Here is a 10,816-nt window from a genome sequence, read left to right as displayed (position 1 = left end):
TGTTATACAGAACTTCTTTCTTTAATTTTGTTTTTTTTTTTTTTTTTTCTTAATTGCAGAATATCATTTTGTACGAGTATATTCCTATACTTTTGAACGAGGATTTGCCACCTTATACAGGATACAAGTCAGATCTTCATCCTGGTATCAGTCACATATTTCAGAGCGCAGCTTTCCGGTTTGGGCACACTTTAATACCACCTGGATTGTATCGTCGAGATGAAAATTGCGAATATAGAAGAACAAATATCGATCAACCTGCGATTAGACTCTGTTCCACCTGGTGGGATTCTAATGTAATTATTAAAATATCGTTTGAATTTATCTTTTATTTATTATAGTTTGTTAAACTTTAAAAAGATAATTATTTTGAAGAGAATAATCTAACTTAAATATAATTATACATATGTATGTACTTATATTTATAGGAAGTTTTAACTAATAGTACAATTGAAGAACTTCTCATGGGTATGACTTCGCAAATAGCAGAAAAAGAGGACAATCTTCTTGGCACTGATATTAGAAACAATTTATTTGGGCCCATGGAATTTTCAAGACGAGATTTAGGGGCTTTGAACATTATGCGAGGCAGAGACAACGGGCTTCCAGATTATAATACAGCCAGAGCACATTTCAAACTACCTCGAAAGAAGACTTGGAACGAAATCAATCCAGAATTGTTTAATAAAAATCCTTCGTTATTGCGTACGTTAGTCGAAATCCATTCGAATAATTTGAACAATATGGATGTTTATATCGGCGGGATGTTGGAGTCTAGTGCAGGTCCTGGAGAACTTTTTTCTACTGTGATAAAAGAGCAATTTCTTCGTTTGAGAGATTCTGATAGATTTTGGTTTGAAAATGAAGAGAATGGGTAAGTCATGTGATTAAATTTGATACTAAAAAGTAACAAAAATCTCCAATAATCTTGATTCATATACAAAATTGAAAAGACATTAAATTATATTATATAAACAGTAAATTATATTATATAAAATTTTGTAAAAATCTATAATATATTATCTATTCCAAACATATTATAAATCTAAATTTCGTTCCAGAATTTTTACAAAAAGCGAGATAGCAGATATTCGCCGAATTACTTTATGGGATATAATAGTAAACGCGACAGGAATACCAGCGAACGCGATTCAAAGAAAAGTATTCACCTGGGAGGAGGGAGATCCCTGTCCCCAACCCTATCAACTAAATTCAACGATGTTAGAACCCTGCGTCCCATTACAACGTTACGACTACTTTGAGGTGATTAATATTCCTTATACCATTCCGGTACATTATCTAATGCAACACTTATCTTCCTGCAATTTCACATTCCCCTCTTGGTTACCTTATACGTAGAAGTCTTAAAACTATGTGCATCCACTCCATTATAGGGAAGCGAGTTGGTGTACATATACGCCTGTGTTTTTCTCGGGTTTGTACCGATTCTTTGCGCCGGTGCCGGTTACGGTTTGGTCAAGCTTCAGAATCGGCGAAGAAGACGATTGAAAATTCTCCAAGAGGCGATACAGAAAAGAAACGATGGAAAGATTTGCGTGGACAAGATGATCGTGCGCGAATGGCTACACGCGAATCATCGTCGTTTAGTCAAGGTGAAATTTGGGCCGGAAGCGGCTCTGCACATCGTCGATCGCAAAGGCGAGAAACTGCGTACATTTGATTTCAACGATGTTAACACGGTCACGATGGAAGAATCGCAGGTGATTACGAAAAGCCAGCCTTCATTCTTTATTTATATGAAATTTCAAAGGAAAATCTAGTCAAGAGATCTTATACGGAATTTCTTAATTGTATAACAAGTAAGGAAATACTAATACTAATAATGGAAATTTTTCAAGACTGGTTCTATGGACTGGTTCACCGAATTCAACCTGATCGATACGCTAAAGCCAGTGTAATTCCACGCTTTCGTGAATTTAAAAATTCATGAAAATTGTAATAATAAATGAAGTTATATTAGTTATTGTTAAAATAATTAATTGTAATTATATTCTTATATCTTATATTCAATCCTTGATAATTAATCATTGATATCAATCAATTTATCCTTGATCATTAATTAATAATGTATGATTATGATTAAAAATTAGCATTAACTTGTCTTCTTCACAATCGTATCTACAATAATAATTATGTATTTATATAGGAGAATGAAAATGGTCATCGTAAGCCATTGGTTCTGTTGCGAATACCGCGAGACTACGACCTTGTCCTTGAACTGGATTCACTGGCCTCACGTAGAAAGTTCATTGCGAAACTGGAGGCATTTCTGGCGTCCCATAAGAAGCACTTCACACTGTCCCAAGTGAGCCGGGACATTATGCTTGCAAAAGCGGAAACGAAGGAACGCCGTCAGAAAAAATTGGAACAAGTATTATATTTTTTTTCTCTCCTTCCTTCCTTCTCTCCAATCAATTCCTATCTCGGGTTTTAATGGATGTAACGTATTCCTGCTTCCATTTCCTGCTTCACCGCTATGTAATACCAGTTTTTTCCTTTTATGACAGTTCTTTAGGGAAGCTTATGCTTTGACGTTTGGTTTACGACCTGGTGAAAGGCGGCGACGATCCGAGGATAGCGACAGCGGTGAAGTCGTTACCGTGATGAGGACGTCGCTTTCTAAAAGCGAATTTGCGAGTGCGCTTGGAATGCGTGCGGACGCGGTTTTCGTGAAGAAAATGTTTAATATCGTCGATAAAGACAGAGACGGTCGTATTTCGTTCCAGGTAAGATGAAGATTAAACATTTGGAAAATGATCTTTATCTGTAACTTTGTATTCGTTCCTTTATATTTGTCAATCACTTATTGTAATGTCTATCATTCATATTGCAATATTTTGTATGAATTTTACATGAGAGTTTCTCCTACTTCCTACTAGTTAATAGAAATTGGTAAACTTCTTCTATTTTTTTGAGGCTAAATATTTCAATAATTTATACGGATATTATGCAAGATTAAAAAAGAAAATAATGAGAAAAATGAAAGTAAAAAAATTAATAAAAAAAAAAAGAGAAAGAAATTGATCAAAAATGATTTTAAAAATTAATAAAGATATGAATAAAAGAATTAGTAAAAAATTAATTGTTTTTTAGGAATTTTTGGACACTGTTTTGCTATTCTCGCGAGGAAAAACTGAGGATAAATTGAGAATTATCTTCGATATGTGTGACAAAGATTGTAATGGTGTTATCGACAAGGAAGAATTATCAGAAATGCTTCGATCCTTGGTAGAAATTGCACGTACGACCAGTCTGTCAGACGATCATGTGACAGAATTAATCGATGGAATGTTTCAAGTAAACTTTCAGTTCTAAAATGGCATTGTTAAATTATCCGTATCCAAAGACATGATTACACTTTAAAACGATTTGTTTCAGGATGCCGGACTCGAGAGAAAGGATTACCTTACATATAACGATTTCAAGTTGATGATGAAAGAGTACAAAGGCGATTTCGTGGCAATCGGTCTTGATTGCAAAGGCGCGAAGCAAAATTTTCTCGACACATCAACAAATGTAGCTCGCATGACGAGTTTCCATATTGATCAACTTCCACCTGAGGACTCAAAGACTTGGGCTCAAAAACAGTGGGATGCCATTTCGACATTTCTCGAGGAAAACCGACAGAATATTTTTTATTTATTTGTTTTTTATGTCACAACCATTGCTTTGTTCGTTGAAAGATTCATATGTGAGTCTTCTTCTTCATTATTTTACCCTTCATTACGAAAGATCTTGATTACTAAATTATTTTAAATTTCAGATTACTCTTTCATGGCTGAACATACGGATTTGAGGCATATTATGGGAGTTGGAATTGCCATAACTAGAGGATCTGCAGCAGCTTTGTCTTTCTGTTATAGTCTGCTTCTTTTGACCATGTCTCGCAATCTTTTGACTAAACTTAAAGAATTTTCTATTCAACAATATATTCCACTCGATTCGCATATACAATTTCATAAAATTGCTGCATGCACTGCATTGTTCTTTTCTGTTTTGCATACCGTGGGACACATGGTTAATTTTTATCATGTGTCGACTCAACCATTAGCTCATCTTCGTTGTTTGACCAGCGAACTTAGCTTCCCAAGCGATGCTCGGTTAACCATTTCGTTTTGGCTTTTTAGAACTGTAACAGGTAACTATTTGACTTTAATATCTATTATAAAATTTCGTGTAATTATTAAATTATTGTTCTTTTAACACAGGTTTGACTGGAATTTTATTATTTATTGTAATGACGATAATATTTGTTTTTGCTCATCCAACTATTCGACAGAAAGCATACAAATTTTTCTGGTCTACACATAGCTTATATGTAGTATTATATGCATTGTGTTTAATACACGGTTTGGCTCGTTTGACTGGTTCTCCACGATTTTGGATTTTCTTTGTTGGACCTGCTATTATTTATTCTTTAGATAAGGTAAATTGAATAATTATTTTTACATGTAATCATCTTTCTATTAATTATTTTCCTTTGAATCATTTTTTATCTATTACATATGTAATAATGTAACAAGTAATCTTATTATTATTATTTTTTAGGTAGTAAGTCTTCGTACTAAATATATGGCGTTGGACATTATCGAAACAGAATTACTTCCTTCCGATGTAATTAAAATCAAATTCTACAGACCACCAAATTTGAAATATTTATCTGGTCAATGGGTTCGTCTTTCCTGTACCGCCTTTAGATCGAACGAGTTTCATTCGTTCACTCTAACTTCCGCACCACATGAAAACTTCTTATCATGTCATATTAAAGCGCAGGGACCATGGACTTGGAAACTTCGTAATTATTTTGATCCTTGTAATTATAATCCAGAGGATGAACATCCAAAAATAAGAATAGAAGGACCGTTCGGAGGTGGCAATCAAGATTGGTATAAATTTGAGGTTGCTGTAATGGTTGGTGGAGGTATTGGTGTCACCCCCTACGCCTCTATGTTAAATGATCTCGTATTTGGAACCTCTACCAATAGATATTCTGGAGTAGCTTGTAAGAAGGTAAGACTTGTAAAGGTAAAATTTAATATAAATTACTTAAATTATAGTGTTATTTTTTTGTTATTATTATATGAAATATTCCAAATAAATTTTTAATAATAGATTAGAATAGAAATTATTATATTATAGTTTAATATCTTGTTTTCTTTCTCATTAAATTTAGGTTTATTTCTTGTGGATTTGTCCATCACATAAACATTTTGAATGGTTCATCGACGTACTCAGAGATGTCGAGAGGAAAGATGTTACAGATGTATTAGAAATTCACATATTTATTACACAATTTTTTCACAAGTTCGATTTACGTACAACTATGCTGGTAAGTTGTTGCATATTTGTGATAATAGTTTTGAAATTATTGTACAATCACACTTGTTTGTTACAGTATATTTGTGAGAACCACTTTCAAAGATTATCTAAAAAAAGTATATTTACTGGGTTAAAAGCAATAAATCATTTTGGTCGACCGGATATGACTTCATTTCTAAAATTTGTTCAGAAGAAGCACAGTTATGTAAGTTCTATAATTGTCTTTGCTTAATTAATGAGTATAATTAAAACATTGAGATTTAAAATTATAAATTAAAACCTTATATTACTGAATATATATTATTTAAATTCAATAATTTGAATGTTTGACTAAATTAAAACATGTACTACTCGCAGGTTAGTAAAATAGGAGTATTTAGTTGCGGGCCTCGACCATTGACGAAGAGTGTGATGTCATCCTGTGACGAAGTGAACAAAGGTCGTCGTTTACCCTATTTCATTCATCACTTCGAAAACTTTGGCTAGTCTGATCGATATTATTAATGAAAGAAAAATAGAAGAAGAAAAACGATGGATTCTATCGTGAATTTCATGCAATTCCATCAAGTGTACATATTTATGCGCGTACGCTTATTTATAACAAGTATTATATTATATTTCTTATTTATAATTATTAAAAAATGAAAGAATATTCCTTTGTTCAGTCACGTTTCGAAATGTCAGTGTGAACGCATTATTAATGTCAATTTGTTTCATTCTGACATTGATAATCAGAACTGATTAAATTGAGGAAGAGAATTCTTAAGAATCATTCATGATTCTTAAGACATCTCTCTTGAGTTTAGATATTTTTTTTAGATATTTTTTAAACGATTAAATTTATTTAATTGTTTGCAATTTATTAAGAAAATTACAAGAAAATATTTTATTATAAATCATTGTTTATTCCTTTCCTTTCTCCATAGGACTTTTAGAGTTAAATTTATAATTTTAAATGAACTAAAAACTTTTGAAATGTTGAAGAATTTACTAACAATAAAAGGATAAATATAAATGATAATTACAAAAAGATTAACCATTGATAGTTCTACGAGAAGATGATGGAAATGGATAAGACCAATTATTTTTTGATGAATCATTAGATTCATGATGAAATTCTGAAGATTCATGCGACGTATATCCTCGATTTATCACTCCTTGTGTTTCCTCCTTGATATCATGTCTATTTTGCAACTTTGACGATAATTGACTGAAACCATATAAGATTCATTTAATAAATCTTAAAACATATTATTTTATTGAATAAGACAATTGATCAGAATAAAATAGAACCTTATTATACGATCACCAAATGAATCCTCTATTTTAGGTAGTCTGCGTCTGATATTCCTCGTGTCGAAACTTTCTTCTATAATAACATGTCTATCATACGGTGTATCATAATCAACTTCTAATATGGTGGAAAATTGATGAGGAAAAATCATGTCTATTGCTGTTATCACCACTCCAGCGAATAAACATCCGATACCTAAGGAAAAATTCACTTCCTGAAGATCCAAAATCCTATCCCACCAAATTCTATGATATATTTAAAATATAAGAGAGCTAACCAGCTAGTAAAACAAGCCAATAATTCCATCCTAAATTAAAAGCAAGAATGGAACCGTCTACGTGTGCTATCAGAGGCTCGCAAGGTAAAAGTGCCCAGTAAACTAAATTCGTGATTAACATACAGATCCCTGTGAAGATCATTCCATAAGCTCCGTATCGTGGCACTACTATTAATAACAGATTCATCATGGCCCAAGATGCAAAGGACGTCCTAAAAAAATATAATTAGTCAATGTAAATAAAAAAGAAAGATACAATCAGGATGAAGGAATGAATTAAGAGTGACTCAATGCTAATGGTATTTTGTCGAGACATACCAGAGCATGAGCGATGCGTAGTAGCCAGCCTGCCGATACTTGCTTCCCCAGGAGAAACCTTCTTGGTGAAGACTAAAATATTCGGCTAGAGAAACGATAGGAAAAGGTGCTCCCTGGTTCAGAGCTTGTTTGAAAGCGCTTGTCATCTCTCCTGTGCTTCTCCACCAGAATCTTTCATTGTATTCTACATCGTCCATTGGATTTTCGCTACTTGGTAACACTATATATGGAAATTAATTAAAATAATGAAGGAAAATAATTTGTACTATAGTTGAAAGATTAAGCTAGATTTCTTTTTTGTTTTTTTTTTCAATATATCTTGGATATATAAAACTTAAATAATTAATACAAAAAAAAGATTTTGAACAATTAATTGATTATGCATAAAATTATATTTGATTAAATATATTTTTAAAATTATTTTAACTGAAATATATTATTTATAACATCTTTTATAGAAATTATTTTGAACGAAATCAAAATCGCTTTGCTATGTTATGTTTGAATATATCTAAATCTATTTTAGAATGATTTATGTACGTCATTCTTGATACTTTTTATAATCGAAAAAGAGACCTTGAACAATTGATTTTGGACGAACAGTAGACTATTATAATCGACTGAAAGGTTTGTTATAAGTGACTCACATTTGTACGTGATGTTTATGTGCATCAAACCGATATATCCACCAATTTCAGCTGCAGTTTTCTGCCTTGAAAATGCACTGTACGTGCTGACGATAGTTGCGGAGCTCGTGTGCCAGGAGGATCCATACTGAGCAACTATAAACGTGGAAAAATAACTCATGTATATACAATTCAATGAAAAAAAAAAAAAAAAAATCGCAATTAAACGCGATCAAATAAACCTTGAATCGATGCTCCAACAAAAAGGCTCAAGGTCACCGTGAGGAATGTGCTAAAACGCTGTGGACGACACAAAAAAAATTATAATCAATTCATAATTATATCCATCGATAACATAAGACAATAATTTCAATAATAGAACGAAAAACAAAGAAATATTAACCTCTTTTCGTATCCCAGGAAATATGACTAAGAATGCGGTGAAAATGGTGCCGAAGACGACGAACACGATCACCAGAGGAACATCTCCCGTGACGGGTGTGCGATTACTATAACTGTACAACGTGGGTCCACCATCGATTCGAAACGCGTCGAACCATCCCTTCATCTTCTCGATTCAATCTTCGACTTCTCTTCGATCCTGAGGGAACCGGCTAGTTCCGGTTCTCTTTGCAAACCACTTGGCATCAGTGGCTTTCCCTGAACATTCGACAAAACGCAACCAAAAAAAACCAATCCAGCTGAAACTCTCTAATAATAAATTGAACATTGATGCGGTCAAAGTTCTTTTAAAAGTATACCTTAGGTCGCCTCTGGCTACCAATGTCCAAGGACGATTAATTGTGAAACCAAGGTACACACAAAACGAGCATCTGAGCCATCAACATGGAAGGCACGAAGGCAGCGCGAACACTAAGGCCCACAGTAGGTTAACGGGTCTTCGAAAGCGATCTCCAGTCATGGAGCGTAGAGGGGACTGAGAGTTGGTTATTCAAGAGGGGAGTATGAAAGAGAAAGACGACCAGGTGGGGCTGAGTAAAGGAATCGGCCACCACCACCCATTCCAAGTGGCCGAGGTGAAGAGGGACAAAAGGTATTCCCGATCAGCTGAGGCAGGAAAACGCGACTCCGCGCTTTAAAGTGCATGTCTGACGCGTTTTATTTCGGCGGATCGGCGATCGATGATCCCGGATGACGACACGAGACGTGACACGTGAGCGTGGATCGCGAGGTATGCTCGATGGCACGCGGGAGACTTCGATGGCTGCACAAACGGTGACGTCGCTTAGCACTCCGGAAACTTTTTCGTGTTTCATCACATGTATACCTGAAATAAATCATAGTGAAAAGAAACCAACGTTAGATCTTTTGTTTCTTGATCTAAGGTATGTTAAATGTTGGAATTTTTATCTATTTATATATCTCTAAAAATCTGTTAAAAGATGTTAAATTGAAAGATTTTTATATAGAAATATAAAGAAATCTCATTCTAAATTGAAATAGAGAGCAAGTGAAGATTGCAAAAAGTTTAGAATTATTAATAATATATGTGAATATTTATTAATATATAATTGTTTCAAGATAAAAAAAATATTAATTTAATTTATTATTTCAAACTAAAATTATATATTATATATAATTATATTGGATATTGTTGCTTTTAAGAATAAAAGCAATTTATTACTTATTAGAAATATTATATTTCTTCACAGATTTTGTATTTTATTATGATATTCCATGCATATTACATATTTCATGCAAAATATTATATTGTATAATAGATAATTGAAAAATTTTAGGACATTGAAGATGTTAAAAGACATTATTAAAGTAAGATTTTGTTGATCAGATTGAGCAACAATATTAAAACAAAATTATCATAAATTTAAACTTATTCTGCCAATTAAATAATATTCATACAGTTCATTTTAATTCAAGACAAGCGAATTACTTTAAAATTATGAAAAAGGAAATGAATAAGAAGTGACATAAATGACAAGTATGTAATTGTAAGTATATAATTGAATTTCAGAAATAATTAAGATTATTTAACAATAGTATTTAGATTTGGCTATTAAAGAAAATATTCCAAAATTACATACTCTTTATCTATGGAAGATCAGTATCATTTAATCCATTTAACTTTTAAATCAGATTCATTACTTTATTTTATTTTAGATTCATTTTTTATAATTCAAATTGAAAGAATTTATTAAGAGAATAATAATAATAATTTTATTCAATAAAATTTATAAGCAATTATTATTGCCTGTGGAAATATTCATTGGATTGTTTACAATTCTTCTTATCTAGTTATTTATCTATAATATATAATATATTATATAATATATTATATAATATATAATAAATTTATATATTATATATAATATATAATATATAAATTTTAATATGAAACATAATATTTAAATGAATCTTTCTTAGAAAGTTTCTTTTTAGTTTCATATATTTTTCACTCCTATATATATTTCACTTCTACTCAATATAATTCAATCTTAAATACATCTTAATTAAATGAGTACATTACTGATACAATAACATTATTGTATAATAATATTTCAATATAACAATCATCCAATAATCCAATTGAATTGCAGAAACTGAACCGACAAACTCTCCAACCGAACTCTCACCTGACTCACATCCTCCTATTCACAATAAAAGCAACCCACGGAATGCTGGTCAACGGAGTTACTGGAACGTAAAATCCCGGATACGAGCTACCGTTTTTCATTGATGCGGCTACGACCAGGTGTGCCGGTCGCACGAGATGTTGAAGCATCAACTCCACAAAGGCGACGGTGTTTCAGAGGCGTGAGGGCAGTGCCAAGAGGTGGACACGCGCGTATCCGTGTCCGGTACCGGAAGTAGCCGCGTATACCGCGATCACGACGTGCACGATAGCGAGGTATGCGTCCAGGCTGGTCCATAGTGCCGGCAATAACTCGGCTGCTATTTCAGGAGGTCTAATTCGAGCCGGGT

The 10,816-nt window shown here is 32.8% G+C and overlaps 3 protein-coding genes across 13 annotated transcripts in view; 2 read left to right on the top strand and 1 right to left on the bottom strand.

The window, feature by feature from the left end:
• LOC102679095 (dual oxidase) overlaps positions 1-6,236 on the top strand; it is a 14,710-nt gene extending 8,474 nt beyond the window's left edge. For all 9 annotated transcript variants that reach the window (XM_006609741.2, XM_006609742.2, XM_006609744.2 and 6 more), the window contains 14 exons: positions 60-296; positions 429-874; positions 1,062-1,263; positions 1,395-1,721; positions 2,168-2,392; positions 2,529-2,747; positions 3,115-3,318; positions 3,400-3,712; positions 3,785-4,159; positions 4,230-4,447; positions 4,570-5,031; positions 5,195-5,350; positions 5,417-5,545; positions 5,698-6,236. In XM_006609741.2, coding sequence (XP_006609804.1) covers positions 60-296; positions 429-874; positions 1,062-1,263; positions 1,395-1,721; positions 2,168-2,392; positions 2,529-2,747; positions 3,115-3,318; positions 3,400-3,712; positions 3,785-4,159; positions 4,230-4,447; positions 4,570-5,031; positions 5,195-5,350; positions 5,417-5,545; positions 5,698-5,826 — 3,642 coding nt within the window. In that variant the 3' untranslated portion in view covers positions 5,827-6,236. The remainder of the gene's footprint in view (positions 1-59; positions 297-428; positions 875-1,061; positions 1,264-1,394; positions 1,722-2,167; positions 2,393-2,528; positions 2,748-3,114; positions 3,319-3,399; positions 3,713-3,784; positions 4,160-4,229; positions 4,448-4,569; positions 5,032-5,194; positions 5,351-5,416; positions 5,546-5,697) is intronic.
• Positions 6,180-9,084, bottom strand: LOC102679817 (dual oxidase maturation factor 1). The gene is made up of 8 exons (XM_006609749.2): positions 8,617-9,084; positions 8,259-8,515; positions 8,098-8,155; positions 7,877-8,011; positions 7,230-7,449; positions 6,912-7,123; positions 6,634-6,829; positions 6,180-6,550 (listed from the first exon to the last, which is right to left on the bottom strand). The coding sequence occupies exons 2-8, from the start codon at positions 8,421-8,423 to the stop codon at positions 6,373-6,375; spliced, it is 1,164 nt and encodes a 387-aa protein (XP_006609812.1). The 5' UTR covers positions 8,424-8,515; positions 8,617-9,084; the 3' UTR covers positions 6,180-6,372.
• A 1,399-nt stretch (positions 9,085-10,483) lies between these two features.
• Positions 10,484-10,816, top strand: part of LOC102678745 — a 15,754-nt gene continuing 15,421 nt past the window's right edge. For 2 of the 3 annotated variants that reach the window (XM_006609739.2, XM_006609740.2), the window contains exon 1: positions 10,484-10,816. The gene's annotated coding sequence lies outside the window, so the exon portion shown is untranslated. The other variant, XM_031515266.1, reaches the window with a different exon arrangement.

Source organism: Apis dorsata, unplaced genomic scaffold, assembly GCF_000469605.1.
Source record: "Apis dorsata unplaced genomic scaffold, Apis dorsata 1.3 scaffold_59, whole genome shotgun sequence".
Taxonomy (NCBI): Eukaryota; Metazoa; Arthropoda; class Insecta; order Hymenoptera; family Apidae; genus Apis; species Apis dorsata.
This window is presented reverse-complemented; position numbering and strand designations above follow the sequence as displayed.

Excerpts from the sequence above, each read along its gene's own strand:
- LOC102679817 (XM_006609749.2), bottom strand. The coding sequence starts at position 8,423 with ATGAAGGGATGGTTCGACGCGTTTCGAATCGATGGTGGACCCACGTTG. Across the intron at positions 8,012-8,097 it reads TGTTGGAGCATCGATTCAAG|TTGCTCAGTATGGATCCTCC; the intron begins GTTTATTTGATC and ends CCACGTTTATAG. Across the intron at positions 6,551-6,633 it reads TTTGGTGATCGTATAATAAG|TCAATTATCGTCAAAGTTGC; the intron begins GTTCTATTTTAT and ends ATATGGTTTCAG.